This window comes from Beta vulgaris, chromosome 2 (genome assembly GCF_026745355.1).
Source record: "Beta vulgaris subsp. vulgaris cultivar EL10 chromosome 2, EL10.2, whole genome shotgun sequence".
Lineage (NCBI taxonomy): Eukaryota > Viridiplantae > Streptophyta > Magnoliopsida > Caryophyllales > Amaranthaceae > Beta > Beta vulgaris.
In genome coordinates, this window is record NC_079203.1 from 7,509,637 (window position 1) to 7,532,673 (window position 23,037).

General features: G+C 34.1%; 1 protein-coding gene and 2 long non-coding RNA genes across 3 annotated transcripts; 1 reads left to right on the forward strand and 2 right to left on the reverse strand.

Moving 5' to 3' along the window:
- The first annotated feature begins 374 nt into the window (after positions 1-374).
- On the forward strand, positions 375-9,710 carry LOC130590326 (uncharacterized). The gene is made up of 2 exons (XR_008967920.1): positions 375-1,035; positions 6,330-9,710. It is a non-coding gene; the product is annotated as an uncharacterized LOC130590326 (long non-coding RNA).
- On the reverse strand, positions 9,443-13,354 carry LOC104887491 (basic blue protein). The gene is made up of 2 exons (XM_010672119.3): positions 13,135-13,354; positions 9,443-10,089 (listed from the first exon to the last, which is right to left on the reverse strand). The coding sequence occupies exons 1-2, from the start codon at positions 13,298-13,300 to the stop codon at positions 9,722-9,724; spliced, it is 534 nt and encodes a 177-aa protein (XP_010670421.1). The 5' UTR covers positions 13,301-13,354; the 3' UTR covers positions 9,443-9,721.
- Positions 13,355-18,892: 5,538 nt separating this feature from the next.
- On the reverse strand, positions 18,893-22,374 carry LOC104887490 (uncharacterized). Its single transcript, XR_002039327.3, has 2 exons — positions 21,722-22,374; positions 18,893-21,430 (listed from the first exon to the last, which is right to left on the reverse strand). It is a non-coding gene; the product is annotated as an uncharacterized LOC104887490 (long non-coding RNA).
- Positions 22,375-23,037: the final 663 nt, after the last annotated feature.

Below are 23,037 nucleotides of genomic sequence, written 5' to 3' on the forward strand. Positions count from 1 at the left end.
TACCAAATATTATAACCACAAACTTTGCCACCAGAACGAATTAACTCGGCATATTCAAGCAATGGTTCATAAATATCAACACGCACACATGCTGTAATACTCCATATTTTTGGAGTTATTCTTTATAAATAAGAAAATATAAATTAAAGAATATAATCGAAAAGTATTTTAATATTATTTACAAAAAATAATACAGTTTGGATAAGCTTACAATTATAACTGAATTATGCAACCTATTTAGTATACCTAATTATATTATGGTTTAGTTTATTTTTAATTTGAAATAAATAAAATGAAACAAATCCTATTAGACTTAGGAAGACCACCCTATAAATAGGAAAGAAGAAAAAAAAAAGAACAAAAAATTAGAAAACCATAATCTCTCTCTCTCTCACTCTCTCAGCCGCTTCTTTTCCCCTCTCAAATTTCTCTCTCCTCTCTCCTTCTCTTTCGCCGTTTTCTTTCTCTTTGAATCTCGTCCCCTTCGACGGTGAGGATTGGATTGTGTGCGTGTTGTGTGTGTGTCTAGTGTTCGAGCAGTCGGGTTGTGCGAGGGTGTTGTGTAAGCGATTAGTGCGAGCAGTTCGTGCGACGAGTGTTGTGGGTGAGAAGTCGCGCCTGCGAAACCGAGGGTTGTGCGACGAGATTGTTTGTGCGAACGAACGAAGTTGTGCGAGTGGTGCGAGCGTGCAAGCGAGACTCGTGATGGGTTGCTGCTATGTGTGCGAACCAAGGAAGGGGTTCGAGTGCTGGCGAGGCGTGCAAAGTCGAGCGAGTGTGCGGTGCGTGCGAATTGAGTGTGGCTTGTGGCTCGAGTGTGGCTCGAAGGAGAGTGTCGTTACTTGGTGTGTGTGGGTGTTGTGGTGGTGCGAAGCGAGGTGTTCGCATTCGTGTGTGGCGCGCGAAGTGTCGTGGTTCGAGGCTGGTTGCGACGCTGCCGGAGTCGGTTGCCGGTGTTTGACGCCTACGAGACGGAGTGGTCCCAATTTAATACACGGAGCGTTTAATTAGTCAGCGAAGATTCTTCCTTACAAGGTACATACATGTACCAGTTTAATTGCAAATACTAGTATCATGTTAGGTTATGAATTCCTCCATTGGAACCTTGAATCATGATAGGGAACGATTGTATGATTGTGATTGCTGAGATTGTTTGGTAGCATGGTTGTGATTGGAACTCGATATGTAACGTTGTTATTTAAATGCGTAATTCTATCGTATCATAAGCATGTAAGTATTGGATTTGTGTCCTTTGATCTATGGTGTAACAAGGATGTTACAAGAAGTAAAGAATTGAGTATTGTATATGAGAAATAACATTAAATGATTATATGTTTAATGTGGTGTGAATGGACAATATTAAGAAAGGATTTTGGCAATAAACTTGTGGTTGGATTCCTGTAACGCCCCGACTTAACTTATCCTTATTAAGTTAACTAATCAAGATTAGCAGCGGAAAACTTAACTTAGTCGACGCGTTACCGCCGTACTTTCCACTAAGGGAAAATACAAGGCAACATATAACATTGACTTACATGGACATTTCTTAGATTTGTCACTCTTTACAAAAACACTTTAATAATAGCTTAATTATTCTCTAGAAATTTCGGCAAAGTCTCCTTTGTAAATTGGTCAACCCATAATGGGAAAAATGCTTGAGGAACCTGTTACAAATAAAACATTTCCAATCCTTAACTCAACGCTTCCGCGGAGTACATCTAAAGTGAATCAGGAGCAATATTGCTCATCCAGCACTAGAAATAAAACTAACTCATCTATTATTATCTAATACAAAGTGGAACGTCCTCGCCTCAAGAGAAACATAAAATCAACATAGTTGAACTCTTAGCATGTGACTGCTTCTACCTTGGAAGGAGTGCTCCATAACTTCAACCTGAAACCATTGTAGCACTGCCACCCACCAAAGTGACAGGCCACAGTAGTGACAAAACAAAACATTTGACACATATCAGCACAACGCTGAGTACTAACCCATAAAACATTCTTAAGACATGCTTTGGTGTCTACGACTCTCACATAATCATCATCATGTTCACATCTTTCATAACCATATCGCAACCACATAGCAACATTAACAACGATGCATAACTTAATCTATCTTCATTCTACCATTCCTTCATCTTTTAATTGTTACAACTTCTATACTTTAATCCAACTTACCATGGAAGAATCACATAACCATCTTTGATCTTTTCTATAAGTATTTAGTACTTTTCATTATGACTTTCATATATCGACTTCTTATCAGGAATTTAAGATAACATGACAGTGTTCTACAACTTTGTTGCTTTAGTCTTTTGCTAGTAACTCATAACAACACATATAACTTACTACAATCAATACCATACCTCATATTGTAGCTTAATTATGTCCAAATTTATATAACAGGCGAGAGCATGTGTTTAACATAAAGAAGGGTATCATAAACCATACATTGCATTGGTAATTGTTCGGAAATACTATCAGAAAACGTCATCATTGAATAGTCTGCTGACAAGGAACATTTGCATGATCATAGTTCATTGGCAAGTACAGGTTTTGGACATAACATTAACATTCTTATATGACCTTTTTGGTCCGTTTCATTCGTATATCACATAATTCCTCCACCTGTAACTTACCCATTTGCCAGTTCAGTTCATAATGCCAAGCCAGCAGAACCATCCACTTTTACAAACTTGCATATATTCATATTCCCGAACAACACCCATAAATCATAATAGATTCATAATTCATATAACCATACTTCATAAACATGCTTATCCATAACATTCATAAGCATTCATCGAGTCATAGAATCACATAGTCATACCATTACAAAGTCATATTCACACATTCGAACTCATCATTCCATAACATATACGGGCATGTATAATTGCTAGACATGAAAAGGTTACACATAACATATACCATTCTTAAACATATACTTTGAGAATCACTCATGGTATCATTGATCGAAATCATTATATGCATAAATCATCACATAACTTTCACTTCATACATCATTAACGTAGTGTGTGAAACCATAACACATAATGACATTCTTAATTTCATTCATAATCACATTTTCGTAACATTAGAGTCATCATATTTCATAGTATCACAACATATAAGAAGCATTACAAAACTTCATATTATATCATAAGTTTCATCCTTATCTTTCCATTTTACTTATTTACTTTGGTAACTTGGCAAGTATCACATATAACATATAGGGACGTCTCCCTAAAAACATACAGAAAGGCGGCCACAACTTAGGTGACACTTTCGGTGCCCACATTTTATCAGAAAGGCGGCCACAACATAGGTGACACTTTCGGTGCCCACATTTTATCAGAAAGGCGGCCACAACATAGGTGACACTTTCGGTGCCCACATACTTGCCAAGAACCATCTTCCACTTTACTTTATCATGTTTCGTTCCTTATACATATCATAATTACATTACATCATTGTAATCGTAATCATGAAACATCATTAACATCATAGTGTCATCATACTCATATTCCACAACCATCAAAGTCATTTTATTTCATCAGAAATCATCATATTCATAAACCATTCATATCACATCATAGTTACATTACATCATCATAATCATAATCAGGAAAAGTAGTTAAAATCAGAAAAAAAAAGTAATCACAGTCGTATTTTCATAAGATTGTGATCATCGTACCACATAGCCTCAAATCATTTACATAGTAATCAATTCATATCAAAGTCATACATCCTATACTTTCCGTTCATTTCAAAATGATCTTAACATATACTTTTGCATAATTCGAATATCTATAGGAATATCTCATAACTTTAAATGCTTTCAGAATCATAGCAGAAGCATAACAAAAACATAGTTGTCTTTTTGTACTTCACATTATTTATGAGTCATTCATACTTTCAAATCATTTTAGGAGTATAAGGTACTCGGAATACATGAACATTCATCATAGTAAACATTTCATATGCGTCATTCATGAGAACAAGAATCATCTTTCACACGTTTCGTTCACTTATGACATGAAAGACATATTTATTCCATAATCATTCATATCCATATAATAAGCTTAAATAGTTCGCATGGTCGACTATCGTCTTTAAACATAATTCGGACTCTAAATAATCTTCATATTAGCCCAATGATGCACATAGCTTTCCAACTTACTAAATATAGTGATAACCTGACATAGTTAATAAATCCACCTTAAGTTTAACATAATGCCATCAACATTGATTAATGAAAACTATTTAACATAAACCATTTATAACCATTTTCTATAGTAAAGTATTTAGTTTAGCATAACTTAATCATAAGAATAAAGTAACCCAATTAAAAGAATTTGACCAAGTATCTTAAATTCTTAATTGGACTAATTAAATCAAATTAGTCTTTCATTAGCCCAATAAGTCAAAGAATAAAATAAACTAGGTAGTTTAATTAGGCAAATCAGTTTTAGTTAAACTCTAATAGCCCAACAATTAACTTGGTGGCTCAATTAACAATATAAAAATTATAATTTGAGTCCAAATAACACACATGCAACAATGAAGTAGAGTAAATCAGATTTTTTTAGCCCAACTAATGTACATGCAACAATCAAGTGAATTGGTTTTGCAAATATAAATCAGATATTAGGCCCAATTTAGATTAATTAGCTAATGGGTACTAAGTAGGCTTGCATAAGTAAGTACTTATAACTTGAAATCAAATATTTAGAGGGAAATTAAAAGAAAGAAGGGGGTAGTACCTCTGCTCACTTGGAGCAGGGACGAAACAGAGGCGGCAGGGCCTCCGGCGAACTCCAGCGAGCAGCAGCGACGGTAGGGGATTTCGGCGGCGGCGGTCTTCGGAGTTCCGGTGGCAGCGACGAGCAAAAGCAACAGCAGCACGAAGAGGCAGGACACGAGAGAGGGGAAGCGAAGGAAAGAGGAGAGAGAGGGAGAGAGCAGCGACGGCTGTGGGTCGCCGGCGAGGACTGACGCAAATTCGTCGGTCAGAGTGTGGTGGCGCGCAGAGAGTGGTGTGCGCTGTGGTGGTGGCTCGGTGGTGCCGTGAAGAGGAAAAGTGAGAGGAGAAGAGTTTGTGATTTTTTTGTGGGTTTAAATTTTCTGATTTTCCAAAGCTTAGTTCTATGAATTTATTGACAGATTTTGGAGACAAGAAATGAAGGTGGTAGAGGATGAATGGTGGTTCACCATAGGAGAGCTTAGAGTAGGGAACAAAGAGGGAAGTAGGGGGAGGTGGTGGTCGGTTGTGTGTTGGTTTGGAGAAGCTGAACATCAGCTTTCTTCATTCCCATTATTTTCTTTGAATGTCAAAATAAAATGTCAAACTAGGATCTTTTTACAAGTGTTAGATTAGTTTGGACTTCAAAATATCAATTCAAAATCATATAGTAAAATGTAGGATTTTCTTATTAAATTCATAAACTATATTATAAAATCGTTTATTATAAAATAAATCACTTCTGCAATAATTAAAGTAAATATATTTATTTTACAAAATAAATGTAACCATCATTATTTAAAAAAAAATTAGAATGTAATTACGCTAATAGACATAATTAATAATTAATAAAACGACATTAAGGTTCGGGGTATTACAATTCCCTACAAGTGATGAACAATGGGGGGAGTGGGGGACTTGTTCTACACTCCTACACAGGCATACTGTGATGACAATAGTGTCCTTATGAATTTTGATAACTCAAGTAGGCAGAATGTTATGTATGATCTTGGGGGTATGCATACTAAGGTGATGGATGTGGGACGGAACAAAACCGTATTTGCATTTCATCTAATAGACCAAGCTATCTATTAAGGATTAATTAACCCGTATGATTCTAGTAAGATGACGGTGCACGTTCGCTGCCAACTAAATAAAGAGTAATGAATGTAATACTATTGTAGTATCATGTCTAGGAACAATTCTTCATGGTTTGTTTACTCATTTGCTAAATGACGCCCTATAATTTCCTACTAACGCCCTACATACCGTATCTTTATACTGTATTTATATACTTTCCTAAACCCACCTCCAATTTCAAAAGTTCACTCCCCACTACACCACCACCACCACCACCTTCTCCACGGCACCACCACCACCACCAAACCCGACACACCACCACCACCACCATTTTCTTCTCCATGGCACCACCACCGCACCTTCTTCTATACGACACCACCACCACCACACCTTCAAAAACCGATACCAACTTCAATATCTGGCCTTTCTGGTTTAAATAAGTTTGTTCTTCGATAGAGAAAGTCCGACAAGAGTTTGATGTATGTAGTATTGCTTGTTTTTGCAGTGTGAAAATGCACTGAAGGAGATTACATTCATGTCAACTTACTGTTACAAAGAGAAAGCAACATATCTTCAGGCAATAAAGGGTAATTCTCCATTCATGTCAACCTACTGTTACATGAATATTTGACAAACCACTATAAGAAACCATAACACAATTTGTAAGCGAGATTACTTGGCAGAATACGTTCGAATAGCAGCAATGACAAATTGACAATTAGGTAGTACCCCTCATTTCCTTGTTTTCTTCTCTGCTTTCTTCAAAAAAAAAAAAAAAAAAATTCAGAAAATAAGGGGGCGCCCACCAAGGACGCCCCACCACCGGTGGAGGCGTCCTTGGCAGGCGCCTCACCATGTGGTGGAGCGCCTGCCAAGGACGCCTCCACCGATGGTGGGGCGTCCTTGGTGGGCGCCCCGTTATTTTTTTCAAAAAAAAAAATCAGAAAAAATGGAGAAAAAACATGGAGAAGAAGCGAGGTAAGGTGGTGGACGTGCTGGTGGTGGTGTTGCTGGTGTGGTGGTGGTGCTGCTGGTGGTGGTGCTGCTGATGGTGGTTCTGCTGATGGTGGTTCTGCTGGTGGTGGAAGGAAACTTTTGAAATTAGAGGAGGGATTAGGGAAGTGAGTTAAGGGGAGGAGAGAGAAAAAAATACAAAGTATATAAATACAGTATAAAAATACTGTATTTAGGGCGTTAATAGGAAATTGTAGGGCGTTGTTTAGCAAAGCCCTTTGTTTATGCTTAGTATGTCATCTCAATGCTTTACTATGTACTCAACATAGTTGATTGTGTGTTATTATGTTATTTATTGACCTATGATGAACCTTTGATGCTACAATGGGGAGCAGACTAGATGTGCTAGTGTTGCGTGCTACATGAGATTGAGCATACGGGGGATATTTTCCAGTCTTTAAACTTTAAAGCATTTTGGTTAAACATTATAGAACTATTATGATTTATTTAGTTGTGGTTTAAATAAAAAGGGATCGTTGATGATTCTCGGGTCATAGTTACATCTTTAGTTCCGCTGCACTTTAGTTTTCATGATAATAATTTAAGTTAAATGTTTTATTTCAATAAGCCTTGCGTTTCACCGCGGCGGTAACATTCCCAAAGTCGATGCGACGTAGTCATAGACGTGTATGAATTTTAGGGCTGTTACACATGTTCTTGCAAATCGGTCTTATCTTGTTCTTAGCAGAGAATTAGAGTCTAACTTAATCAACACACCCACATTATTGGCAGCAACAAGTTTGCAATAGACTCAAAGTTTAGAATCTCGTAGGGAATCTAGGGATACACACCCAGAGATAAACCCACTTGATCTCTTCAAGAAACAGATCAAAATCAGGTCTTCAGGCTTGTAACAAAAAAAATTCTCCTTGGACATGCCAAGGTCTTTCAGATCGACCATACTAAGAAAAAGGTCATTAGGGTTAGCAAATTTTAACAGAATCCAATGGTTACCCATCTCTAAAAACTCTATTTCACCCTTAACAAATTTTCATCCAGCCTTTGTGCGAGAAACAATACTATGCACATCTAAGGGTTCACCAAGCATCTTACCTAGTAGGCAGGACTTTGAGAGTTTCTTAATGTCTTTCTGAACTTGAGAGAGTTCATGCACCACAACAGCCTCATGGTAGGCAACATTAGAGGAGGATCATGCATACATTCAGCAATCGCAGCATTAGAAGTAACAATAGAGGGTGGAACACACATATTAGGCTCACTCACTTACCAGGAAATCCAGTTCCATCTTTCTAGTGAGACCCAGAAGACATAACATCATCTTTAAATGCATGTTAAAATTTGAGGGCTTTTCACACTTTCAGACAAAGCACATTGAAGAAAACCATAACTAAAGTAAACACAAAGGAAAATAAGAAGAAGTTGGAGTGATGAGAGAACTCTAACCTTCCAACCCCTTTTATAGTAAGGATAGAGCACACGAGCAAATTTGCCAACACTTATAAAAAAAACTTTAGAAATGAAACTTACCATCACCATTAATGCTAGGGTTTCATTCTTAAAAAAGACGTGCACACTTGATTAATCACACGCCAAGAAATGAGAAGATTTAAGAAGTAAATCTCCCTGATAATGAATGACACTACTACAACTAAATCCACTCTCTCACACAACACTCGAACTCTCTGCCACATATTTATTGCAAGAAAAAGCAACACCCAACCAAAAGCTCCAAAACTCGGAGAAAACCTTAGTGAAAGAGGATTGAATTGAGAAGCATGGCCCAAAAATTGGATAACAGCCTGTAATTGCCCTCTCAAAAGCTTCACACATAGCTTTAATTGAGAACTAACCCTACTATTATAGCATAGGATCAAATTATGATAGCTAATAAAACCAACTTTACCAAGTTTCAGGCAGACTAATCTAGGGAAAAACCAAAACGATAATTTAATCGTACTTTGATAAAGACGAGAGGGAAGAGTCGCTGCAATTAAGAAGAAATTGCAGAGATTGATAATAATTAGAAGCAACTGAAGAGATTTGTTCAAGGGAGCTAGAGTTTCTCTGGTTTTCAATTGGGGATCAGATTTTCCCCCTCTTTCTTTCTCTTTCTCTTTCTAGCTTTCTCTCTCATCTTTTATTATTATTATTATCATGATTAAAAATGGTAACAAACATATATGACGATGAAAGTTATAGTAATTATAATAGATAATGTTTGGGCCTTTTTCATGGAACAACCCATTTCTAGAAAAATTACCAAAATACCCATACTTCTAGGACCATCAATCCTCCACTAGCTGAAGTTGACCTAAATACCCTAATTTATTGCGATTCACAGCCACTATAAATAGAGAATGTCCCATCAGTTAAAAGGTATTAAATTCTCACCTAAAAAACTAGAGCATCTCTCTCTACAATTACTGCTTTCTCTCTCTACCTCAATTACTGATTTGAGCGTCGGAGGGGCGTTCTCGAAAAAATCTCGGGGTAGTTTTTCTGTGTGCTTTGCAGGTTTACCGGCGTCAAGACACATCGGAGCTCTCGTACCCTCTCAACATTCAGTTGACATCTCCTTCATCATTACTTGAAGTTTCTTGACAGAAACAGATAATATAATTACAATAAGGGGAAGAAGAAGAATGGTAACAACAACAATTTATAATTATAAAATTAAAGTAACAAAAATATTTGATAACAATATAACAATACACTATCTATCCCAAAACAATCAAAAAGCAGTACCATAATCTTTTCTAGTAATAGACAACTACACTTTAATTTTATATCATTCCAATTGAAATTATTCACCCCTTAGCAAAATATACCACACACGACCATACAAATTACACAGCAAAGATTACAACATCCACCAAACCCAAAAAAGATAGCTCCTCAATGGACTAACAGTCTAACACTTCATCATGCAAAAAAAGGCAAAATGGCCACACCTAGAGCAAGTAACACCATATACGGGAGGGAACGAAGGAGACTCTGATAAGTGCTAGAAACGTCGGAAGTCGACGACGAAGATGAAGGTGACGAAGTAGAAGAAGAAGATGATCCTGAAGATTGTTTATCTCCGGCGACAACGTCAACCTTAAGCTTCATGCCTGCACTACAATGGCCTGCAGTTCCACAAGCAAAATAACGACTGCCGGCTTTGTCTAGCTTTACAACATCGTTTCCTGTGCTCATTGAGTTGGCAGCGTTACTGGTGTCACAACTTTTGTACTCGCTTTCACTTCCAAGCTCAGCTACGTTGTGTAGTCCAGGAGTGTATTTAAACACTGAAACGAAAATAATAGATATAGATCATTGTTAATTGTGATCGTAGATTTGTACTTTGTAGTGAGTTATAATATTTCGTATCAGAATAAATTACAGTGTCAATCATGAGCCCTGTTTCGTAAGAGTATGTACAACATATTATCATTGTAAAAAAAAAAAATTACCCATAACTTTTTTTTTAAAAATATTACTCCTACTACTACTAGGTAATATCGGAATATATATATATTTCTGTTTTTCCAATTGATGTTTATATCAAAACGTTTTGGCACTTACTCATAACTAGTCATAAGTTTAGCTCTAAACTTTCCATAGTTAATTTTTGATTAAAATTTGATTTTTTATGCAAATACTCCATCCGTTTCCTAAAAATCTTCCCACTTTCCGTTTAAGGGTGTTTCCAAAAGATCTTCCCACTTTTGCTTTATTCCTTATTTGGCAAAACAAATTTCCCTATTTACCCTCTCATGTCACTATCATATGGTCCACCATTACATTATTAATTCAATTTTACTCTCTTTCTCTCTCCTACTTTAACCCTTTTTATTTGTTTATTTATCTTAACCCCTTTCTCTCTCCTACTTTACTCACACCATGCCCCACACAACTTGATTTTCCTTGGTATCTGTAGGAATAGTAAGTGGGAAGATCTTTAGGAAACGGAGGGAGTAGTTAATTAATGTTCAACAAATACTATTTTTAAAATTTTAAACTACTATAGTGAAATAGATAGTCCAATTGGGCTACTGTTAGGGGGGTGCACATTCCGGTCCGGATCTGACTGGAATTTGGACCCAAAAAAAAAATCGTAAGAATGGAAAATTAATGTGTTTATTAGCTCAAAATTAATCTGTACTCCCTCCATTTCCTAAAGATCTTCCCTCTTTCCGTTTAAGGGTGTTTCCAAAAGATCTTCCCTCTTTTGCTTTATTCCTTATTTGGCAAAACTAATTTCCCTATTTACCCTCTCATGTCACTATCATATATTCATATGGTCCACCATTACATTATTAATTCAATTTTACTCCCTTTCTATCTCCTACTTTAACACTTTTTTATTTGTTTATTTATCTTAACCCCTTTATTTCTCTCTCCTACTTTACTAGGTGGGAAGATCTTTAGGAAACGGAGGGAGTATTAACTTATTCCAGTTAGGATGTGTTCTTTTCATATTGAAATAAAAATCACATCCAATTAAAACTAATAAGATTTTATTAGGTTAGAATATGAGGTAAATATAGGACCAAGCAGTTCTAATTAGGTATAAACAAGAGGTAAAATTAAAATTGATAATGTCCGATTAGATTTATTAATAAATTCAATTGGCAAAAATTTCACTCTCTAATTTTGTTTAAAAGCTGGAAGCTATATCAACCCACTTTTTGTTTCTCTACTTCTTTTCTTCCCCCAAAAAATTGTGTCAAAAGTTAATGATACTACAACAATAAATCAGGGACAGAGGAGTATTGATTTTATCTATCTAGCTAATCGATCATCAACATCATATAATTAGTGTGTACTTTAATTTTTTTAATTAATGCAAATTTTTTCGCTATAAAAAAACATCATATAACTATTTATTAATTTATGATATTACTTCCTCCGTTTTCTTTTATTGTTCATATTTTGAATCGTGGAAGAAACCAATGCAACTCAAAATATGAGCAAGATTTCACTATTTTAAGTAAAATTAAATTAATTAAAAATAAAAATTCTTGCACTTCTAAGTTACTCTATGTTAGGCAACCAATGATACAAAAAGTTTGAGAGGTAAAAAAGTAAAATAACTACAAACTAGTGTGAACACATTAATTCCTCTTTTACTCTATGTTAGATAACCAATTAGGCAAAAGTTTAAGTAGTTAAAAGGTAAAAAAATTACTCCTAAATAGTGTGAACACATTTATTATAACTAGTATATTTTGCACACTATGCGTGCGTGTCATAATAACGTTTTTTTTTCAATTAATTACTCATTAGTGCTACAAAAAAATTGATACAAATAGACATTTATAATCATTTATAATTTTTTAATATATTTTCTTAAATCAATGTTTCATTGGTTTTTTTTAGTTATTTGTTCATCATTATTCAAATATTATATTGAGAGAAGGTAATATAAAGTAGAAGAAAACTTGTACTCAGATAATGTGAAAGAATTTGTGTGTCGGTTTTAATGATTGAATATTAATAAAGTAGAGAGTTTGATCTACACAATAAAGAAAGCCGAATAATATTCAACATATAGATTTTAAGCTATTATCAGTATAATTATTTATATGAAATTCAAATTTTTATTTTTTCTTCTAATTGTGCCAATCAAGTTATAATGTCAATTTAATTTTTTTCAGAGTTTTTCACACATATGTAAGAAGACGAAATCAATCTCTTTAATTTAATATTTAATTAAAATCTCAAATTCAATTCTATTGTTAACTTATTCAATATTTATGGCAAGTAGGAAAAAAACTATTTGATATATATGACAATTTAAATTCATTAAGGGTATATGAGACTTTTTATGAGGGACACCATCTTCCTCCCCCTTCACTTATATAATAGAGATATAAAACTAATAGGAAGTTTAATTCATAATTATACTCCCTCTGTTTTTTTATCGTTCTCACTTAGAATCTTGACACAATTCGTACTTAGAAAGAATCTTCTCAATTTTTTTCAATTTATAAGAAAAAATATAGTCATGTGGGATCTTGTTTGATTCGTCTCAATTAGTACATTATTGATATTCAATCGTTATAATCTTTACTAATATATAATGAAATAGATTTAAGTTCAAAGATGTACATTGGGAGATGTGTACAGTAAAGTAAGAAAGATAAAAAACAGAGGGAGTATTATTTATGAAAAGGTTCAAAATAGGAACATCATATTGAAATTTGCCAGTAGAAAATCCAAGAACAATAAAAGAAAGCGAAAGGAATACTATATTTCCGCAATTATAAAAATATTTTATATTGATCAAACAAAGCATAAGAGGAAGGATTTTTTGCATAAGGCAAATAGTAGTAGTACATATTCCTTACCAAGTGTATCACCAACTTTAAAAGTCTGTCCTTTTGCCCACGAATTATAATCTGTAGACTCATCCCATCCATCGCTTCCACCCACAACATGTTGTGTTGCATAAGCTTGTGTTGTGATACAAACCATAAGCACCAATGCCAACAATCTTCTCTTTAACCCTTCCATTTTCGTTTATTGATAGTTGTTTAATTTGATCGAGCTCTCTACTACTACTACCCAATATAAGCACTATATATATAGAGAGTATAAAGAGAGTTTGGTGTGTTTGTGAAGTCAAACATAGGTGGTTAAAACTTTGCTTTGCATCAAAGGGATTGCGGTTGTTATGATTATTACACCTGGAACAGTCCTAAAGCTAAATATGTTTATTCAGATTACCAAATGGGCAAACTTTACTCGACTTGAATAAGCTAATTATATGTTAAACCATGCAATAGTTAAAAACTTGATTTTCAACTACAAAAACTTAAATTGATTTGACTTGTTAGTTGTGTAAAATAGGCCTAAGCCGCAACCTTGATAGAATACAATTGCATTTTTTCTTTCTAGATGATAAGAAAAAAGAATCTGACTAAATCTTAACTTTTTCGTTATTTTTACCACCAAGCTATATCACATACTGTATAAACAAACCAAGGATGTCTTGGCCTAGTGGTTAAGATTGAGGTGTTGTGAACGATAGGTCACAGGTTCGAATCCCCCCTCTCCTTCTTTGTACTTTGTAGCGCCTATAAACAAAATCCAAATAAGTACTAAGGCTCCGTTTGGTAAAGCGTAAAACGTTTTCCTGGAAAACTATTTTCCTCTATTTTCAGTTTTACATTATTTGGTTGGCAAAGGAGTGTAAAACCATTTTTCCTTGGAGTAAAATTACACTCTCAATGATGGAAAACCATTTTCCTTTCGAAATGAAAGGAAAACTGTTTTCCTTATCTCTCTTACACACTCCTCTCACTACCTCCTTACTTTCCCTTTCATATTTCTTATATTTTCATTATTTTTCTTACATGGAAACAAACAACGGAAAACAAATTTTTGAATTGTGTTTTCCATTGTAACTTATTTTCTAAGAAAATCATTTTACACTGAAAACGTTTTACGCCTTACCAAAAGGAGCCTAAATGATTTTGCCACATCATCAGATATAATAGTTTTTGGCTACTCATAAAACGAAGAAAAAAGTTTGTGAAAGGTCTCAACATTTAACATTTTCACTTTATAAGTGATTACTTTCTCCATTTTCTTTTAGTTGTACCATATTGACTTTTAACACTATTTATATTTTTCACTTGACCTTGTTTAGTTATTTATACATAATGAAAGCAAAGTCGTGTGGAATCATGTCAGATTTATCTTGTCAAAGAGTTTCATAATATCAACTTTCAATAATATTTACTCAAATATATTTAAAGATATATATGTCTAAAGATATGCATGGGCACACATGCCAAAGTCTTTGGGTACAACTAGAAGAAAACAGTGGAAGTATTCTCCGACCACCGAGCTATGACTTAGGCTTCAAACGAAATGTAAACTCTGGATATTACATCCTTTTTGTCCTATTAAGGTATCTGTAATATCGTCCGGCCGCTCGGGTACAACAACTAGTTGGTTACTTATGTATGAACTAATGGGTGGTTTTAATCATAGCTAGGGGTATCGCATGATGCACTATGTTTCGACTTGATCTAGTGAGTGACAACTGCTGAAATAAAAAAGATGTTATATACAAACTTAAAATTGAGTTATCTATAATATATTAGGGTAGGAGAATGAACTATACTTCCTCCATTATAATTAAATAGTTATACTTTAATTTTTCACGTTTGTCAATATAGAATTTGAGCATTAGTATATTTAATTATGTATTTTTGAAAATTATAAAAAGTCGATGTCATAAAAAGTTATATTCTCGGACACAAATATTGCAAAGGGAGATGCGACATTGATATGTTTGCGCCTACTCCAGACATGCCTAATGTGGCGTGGAATCACAGAGAATGCTCGATGGGTTAACAAGGGATCCGCTATGGCAATTGGCAATGGTCGTAGGTTACTTTTTTGGGATCATTGTTGGGTGACAGATGATTTTCTTTCACAAGGTTGTGTTACATCCTATACCTGCTGCTATTGAAGGCTACACAATTGAAGAAATGTGGGAAAGAGATGTCGGATGGAAATGGGATTTATTCGCTCATTTGGTACCTCCACTTGTTATCAAAAATATTGCTCCTCTTAAACTTGTTGATGACCCACAAGCTAGAGACATTCGTTACTCGAAGGGTTCAACCAAGGGAGGCTTTTTAATCAAGTATGCTCTCACCATCATGCGTGAAGAGAGCGAAGTGCCTTGAGATTTAGTCTGGAGCACGCCTATTCAACAAAGAGTTAGAGTATTTCTCTGGCTTGCTTTAAATGAGTGTATTATTTGTAACACTAATAGAGTGTTTCATCATCTCACAGACGGCCCTAGATATAAGCGATGTAACTATAATATAGATGAAACCCTCCTTCACCTATTTAGATATTGCCTATTAGGTCGTAGCATTTGGAGAGTGTGGGAGGTGCTGCGAATTATCCCTCATTCTTTTAAGGCAATTTTCAAAGTTGGGTGGTGAAAAACCTTAAAGCAGATGGGTTGATTTATTAAGATAAATGGCCAACTTATTTCTCTTTGGTGCTATCGTGGAATTGGAGGTGGCGCAACTGCATTATGTTCAACAATTCCAATGAGATTTCTATTGATACTGGCACTTTCCTCCACTCTCAAGTTGATGTAACTTGGGAAAGTCTCAGGAAGGATAATACTATTACTAATAGTGTGCAGCAGCCCTTGAGACGCGAGATGTTTATTCGCTGGATGGCTCACCAACCTCCTAGGTTTTCTTAAACTTTGATGGTGCATCAAAAGGGGAGTGTGGTCTTGCTGGTGGAGGAGGAATTCTACGAGATTGCAGCGGCTTTTTTATTCGGGCTTTTTCAGCTAACTTTGGGACTTGCTCCTCATCCAAGGCCGAGGTGTTTGCTGCTGCACTTGGGCTTGAAATAGCCAAGAACCTAGGCATCACCAAGCTAGTTTTGCATATGGATAACCAAGCATGTATCAAAGTGTGCCAAAATGCAGACCACCATGGTGGAGAATGCTATCATCTTATCAATTTGTGTCGTTCGCTGATTCATTCCTCTGATTGGGAATTCCATTTAGTTTATTGTTATCGTGAAGGAAACAAAGTAGCAAATAAATTATCTAATGTAGGGGTGGTCCAAGCTGAGAATGTGATGTATTACAACGCACCTCCGCATTCTATATTGTCACTTCTACATGAGGACATCATGGGAGTGACTACTCCCCGTTTTATTTCTTAGTTTGTTCAGGGCTTGTTTTCACCCCCTCTTTTGCATAAAAAAAATGCCAATTTAGCGACTGACTTTCTTTGGTTGCAGATATTCATGTTAATTAACATGTAATAAGTTAACATATTTTCTGAAAAGTTTGTAAGTTACAAAATAACGGAAAAAACTAGGAGTAATTGACAAATTTTCTTAAATTTTATTGAGGTCAAAATTTCTTTCTTAAATAGACCCCTAAGCAAAAGATAGTAACGGTCCAGAAGCTTTGGCGGGTGACTAGTCACTGTCCCAGCCGCACAATCCCCTACCATTGTTCTGAACAATCCGTATAAAACAAGTAAGTCTCCAACATGAAAAATGGCTTACTCAACCTGAGCATTTACAATCAACTACTAGTACATTAAATCAAAGTACTCAGTCCCTCAAAGATCAAAATACTCCGCAACTGCAATCTTCATCAATACTAACTTTTTCCATCAATATAATGGTCATCTCGATTCCTTGGGACTTCAACTAGGGATGTAGTCTACCTAGTGATAATCTAGAAAAAATATTTAATAGGGTAAAGTTTTTTAGTGGAAATTCATGATTAGCTAAAGAATTGTTGAGCTAATCATGGAGATTCATGTTACATTTAACTTAGAAAATTATGGTAATATCTAAACACCATAGTGTAACTCATTAGTGCCACGACTAATGATTATGAAAAATGAAAAAAAATGTGAAAACTAAGGGTAATTTGTGATAATGAAAAAATGCAAAAACTAAAAGTCATTTGTGATAACTAAAAAAAAAGATTACCATTAAGAAAATGCAAAAACTAAGGGATACTATCGAGAATTTTTCTTTCTCAAAACTATACCAACTCATCTTAAAAGGAAATAAGCAAATTTAACATCAATATGTGGGTCAATTTGAAGGGAATATTTTTTGATGACCAAGAGAAACATAGGGTCGGTTCTCTTCGGCATAAAACAGCTGAACTGAACTAAACTGAACTGAGCTGAACTGAATTGAACTAAATTGAACTGAACTAAACCAAAATGAACTGAATTGAATTCAATTAAATTGAATCAAACTAAATTAAATTAAATTAAATGTTATAAATATATAAATAATATTTAAACAATAATAATATGAATATTAAATAATTGTTATAATGATAAGTAATAATAATGAATAAAAATAATAGTATTTTGAATATTTTTAAATGATAGTTATGAATAAATAATATTAATAATCATTAATTAATAATAATAATAATAATTAATGATAATAATGATAATTAATAATTATTATTTTATATTATTTGTATTAATATATTAATACTTGATGATGATTATATAATAACAATAATATATAAGAAGTAAACTAATATTAGTATTTTAATAATTAGATTCAATAATATAATAATATTTAGTAATGAAAATAATGATTGGGTGGACTGCGCAAAATTACATCATAAATCGTTTTGACGCGATTTGATTGGTTTATGAGCTAAAAAATGTGGGTTTATTTGTGCTTTTGACCTAAATTATGTTCCTTCGAATGATAATAGTAATAATAATGATTAAAGCTATAATAAACAAAATAATATATAGAAATAATAATAATAACCATACTTAATAATAATGATATAAAAATAAATAATAATAATAATAATAAGAGTAATTAGTAAAATAAATTAGACCAACATAATAATTATTTTTAACAAAAAGGTTATAAAAGAATGAAACTGAACTGAACTGAGCTGAACTGAAAATAAGTTGGGGAGAACAGGCCCATAATTCAAATTGACAAGAGACTGATTCAACAAGTTAAATTAGTCATTGCTCCATGATAGATAAGCCATATATACCATTTCCAAATACATGGGTCATTGGCGCATTGCATGGCTTATGACAAGAGAATATGGATCAATTCGAAAAATTTAAAATCTAAAGCATGAGAAAATGAATTACCACAAACATTGGATATTTTTTCTGCTAAATGTTTATCAAGGGAAGATAATCTCCTATTATTATATGATGAAATTTTTCTCTCAACAAAAATTATTAAAAGAGACTGTCTAATTTTAATATAAAAGTAGACCTAGTAACTAAATGGATTAAACTAGTCACTGAAAGAAATTAACCTAATCACTATTGCGCTAATTCTCTTTTTAATATTGAGCTTACCATTTCCTAATTTTAATTTTAAAATAGACGATCTCTTACAAGACAAACTCTTCTCTCAATAACTAAAAGGAGGGGGAGGTAACCATGAAACATTTTTGGTTCTAGGATGGTGAGTTCAATTATGAAGAGAGTACTTGGAACACAAGTAGGAACAGTAGAGCAACAACGATAAGCACACAAAGACTGATATCTTTTGAAGTTACCCTCATATTTTTATCTACAACAAACAAATATGAGGACCAGCATCCTGTTAAAAGCCTCAAAAGTAGTTAAAACAAATAGCAATTGGCAGTTTTTGTAGAAAAATCCCCTAACTAGAAAACTATGCTTATAACACAAGGCTAAGGAACACTAACGGGACTGAAACACAAGAAAAATTATGGACAAGAGTTTGTGGATCTTCTGCATCATAGATAAGCCATACTATTTCCAAATAGAGTACTCATTACTCCAGCAACCACATGAAGAGTTCGTGGATCTTCTGCATCATCAGCTGTTATTTGACAAGAAACTGATTTTACCTTTGGCTACTACGAGTTCTTGATTGGCTTCTGCAAGTATCAGTAAGATTTGACACAAGGGCGTGGCCATCCAGAACAGTAGGACGAAACACAAACAGGACCCAACTTGCTTGAATGAAAGGAAGCAACCATTCACCAATCATTGCAAGATTGACAATTGCTCCAGCTGCTACACGGCTCAGCTTCACAGCTTCTAAGAAGCATTAACAAGCAACTAAGCCCACCAGCAGCAACAATTTTCTCACTTGGATTGTTTTTGCACAACCACCAATAATTCTCTTTTAGCATTTAGCTTGTAACATTCATGAGATGTTCGCTTTATTAAGCAGATAAAGGACTGCAACACAAAGAATGTGTAAAGGAACCATGAAAGACTCATAATGAGTGAAAGGACATAAAAAGAGAAACTGATGGGCGCCTTCATAGTTTTTCTCACTATTAGCTTTGCTTATGGCCAAAACTCTTTTACGCCTTCATTGTTTGCAAATTACTTTACATGATCTAGTAAAACATACTAACTTAAGGATTCTATTTATGTTATTGAGTGCATTCCAAGCTCCAATATATTCATAGTGCAGACTATACAAATTTCCAAGCTCCAATATATTCATAGTGCAGAGTTTATAAACCAAAGGGTCAGGTCCGTCTGAGTGCTTTTTATCATCACTAACACATTTAAACTCAATTAAGTTTCTTACTTAATATGGTAGTTGTTTTTGTGTAAGAGGGTGGGGAAGGGGAGCACCTACTTAGACTCTTAGAGCATTAAGCAGATGAATGACTGCAACCCATCTGAAACAAGAGTATAAGAATTAAGAAATAACAAGTTGATCATCTTAAAACAATCATTTGCCAAGCAAAAAACAAACTGAACCCTAAAACTTGAAATTATAAAAATGATGAGACTCAGCTTTATGCACCCAAAAATTAGAGGAACACAAGTAAGCATAACCCATTTGAGACCCTTCTAACATTAAGATCAGTATAGTTTTTTTTTACTATGAATCAAAAATTTGAAATAGAAGAGAGTGAAATTGCGTATAATTTACAAGCCAAGAACAATTCAAAACGAAAACTAAGCATAGCCTAGCTAAGAAAAATCAAAAGCTCTAAAAAAAGCTAATCAGCACCATAAATCACAACATTGAGCCGAACCCGTCTGAAACAAGAGTGAAAATGTTATCACCAACAACCGAAACAAGTCAAGCATTAAACCCCTAACCTGTCTCTGATGTTGATGTTACTGATCTTCCCTCTTTAAGGGTGTTTCCAAAAAATCTTCCCTCTTTTGCTTTATTCCTTATTTGGCAAAACAAATTTCCCTATTTACCCTCTCATGTCACTATCAAAGGGTCCACCATTACATTGTTAATTCAATTTTACTCCCTTTCTCTCTCCCACTTTAACCCCTTTTTATTTGTTTATTTATCTTAACCCCTTTATCTCTCCTACTCTACTCACACCATGCCCCACACAACTTGATTTTCCTTGGTATCTGTAGGAACAGTAAGTGGGAAGATCTTTAGGAAACGGAAGGAGTATATGGGAAGAGGGGTAGGACACCAAAATATTAAAAACCCCATTTTACCCTCATTACATTTCTATTCTAATTACTTACTTTAATTAAAAAATAAAAAATTCAAAAATGAAAAGGAAAACTTACTAATTAATTTTTAAAATAAAAAAAGACATTACAAAAAGAAAACCATCAACTATTCAAGTATCCCTAATTTTTTCGATATAATTAACAATTAATTTAATTTTCTATGTCGTATTTTCGCACGCATCGCGTGCATATAAATATTATCAAACCCTAATGACCCGTTTGGTAGTCGTTAATAAATTGCGGTAATGAGAATGGATTTTAAGTGTAGCTTATAAGGGAAGCACTCTTAAAATCTTCATTGGGAGGCAATTTCAACCCCCAAATTTGTGTTTTTTCTCCATGGGGAAACAAACTCACCCCTAATTTTCATTACCACTCATTACCACCTAACAAGGTGGTATTAGATGGGAATGAAAATTCAAGAAGAAAAATAGACACTATAGGATAAATTAACATTACCATGGGGATGAACCATAATTTTCTTCACAAATTTACATACAAATTCATTCCCATTACCACCATTTATAACCAACTACCAAACGGACCGTGAATGTTGTTGTCGCGAGGCCGAAATGGCGGATGATGACAACGTCGGCGACGTGGACTCCGGCCATGCCCACCGGCGGCAGTATGATGGGACCTACCCACCAGATTGCATAAAATAAAAGCTAAGTTAGCTTTATACTTTGAGAGATCAGACGACAATATAGTGAAAATTAAAGAAACCACCATTAAGAACAAATAATGAATCTCACTAAAGTTAAAAAGAAGAACTTGATAATTTGCAGTTCGATAAATTTCATAAATAATAGGAAACCAAAATCAAATCAAGAAATAAAGACAAATTAATGCAAAACCTACACCAAATTGTGACCCATTCAACAGTAAAGGTGTAAAAATAGATACTTTAAAGAGAGAGAAATAGGCAAACCTAAAGCGAAACAACATGTGAAGAAGGTAGAGAAGAGATCAAATGCAATATCAGCTTTATGAAAATATATGGAATTGAAGGTTTCCTCGTTTTTTTGTGTTTTTGTGTCTGTGAAGGTTTCCTCGGTTTTTTTGTGTGTGAAGGTTTCCTCGTCTCTGACTCTTCGTGTCCTAGTTTGTATGTCTTGTTTTTCTTTTTTTGGTTTCTCTTCGTGACTCTTTTTTGGTTTCTCTGACTCTTCTCCTCGTCTCTTTTTTTTCTGTGTGAAGGTCGGGTTGGTTTTTTTTTTTTAAAATTAACATTAATTCATTGATTGAAAGTCATACGACATTTACAATAAAAGTAGAAAATAAACAAATACATATCAAAATGAAATAAATACAATTCTAATATGACAAAACCACGATCGTTGAGTAGATCTAACAATCTGAAAACCCTTGTCTTTCACATCGCTGTCTAATGCAGCCTTCTGCAAGGGGGTTTGTCGATCTTTTGTAGTTTTGAAATTGAACTAGATTTAATTCAAGTGATTGTAGATGAAGTCTTGACATCTGTTGCAACTCCGCACAAATTTCGATCAACAAATCAACATCTTGAATTACACAAAAACCCAAAAATAAAGTCTCCAAACTCTCACATGGAGATAGATAAAACCCAATATATGGGTATATATAACCCTACATATGGGTAGAAAAACTCTCCATTAGAGATAGACTGAAATTTAATAGAAACATAAACTTAGAAAAACTAGTAACAAAAGGAGAAAAAGGGCTTACCACCGCCCAAAAGGGTGGTGGTAGCCCCTAGATTGAAAATTAGGGTTTTGGGGTTGGGTTGGTTTGTTTTGTTTTTTATGGTTGTTTCCTTTATTTTGGATTCGTTCCTCGTTGAATAAAAAAAAATATTTTTAAAAATTGTTATTTATTTGTATTATATAAGAGAAGGGAGGAGCTATAGTATCCCCTTATAAATTTACTGAATTGCTCGGTAAACCAACTACTACCAAAAAAGGAAAATCAAATTCAAATTCAAATATAGCATTAAAAAATTTAACTTAAATGTTGAAGGCAATCAAGTTATAATTGAACCACCAAAATAAGAAACATTGACTATAAGATTACATCAATCAAATATCTTATAATTAATTCACAAACACAATCAATTGTTATATTAAAAAGAAATTAATCAATTATCAAAGTAAAATGATTTATCTAACACAAAAGACTATGTTAATACAGTGTACGAAATTTCAAAAATAATTGACTTAAAATTCTTTTATCGTTAATCAAATTTAATTTTAAAATCTCTAAAGAAAG

Coding starts and splice junctions, on each gene's coding strand:
- LOC104887491 (XM_010672119.3), bottom strand. CDS start 13,300: ATGGAAGGGTTAAAGAGAAGATTGTTGGCATTGGTGCTTATGGTTTGT. Junction 10,090..13,134: donor TAAAGTTGGTGATACACTTG/GTAAGGAATATG, acceptor TTTTCGTTTCAG/TGTTTAAATACACTCCTGGA.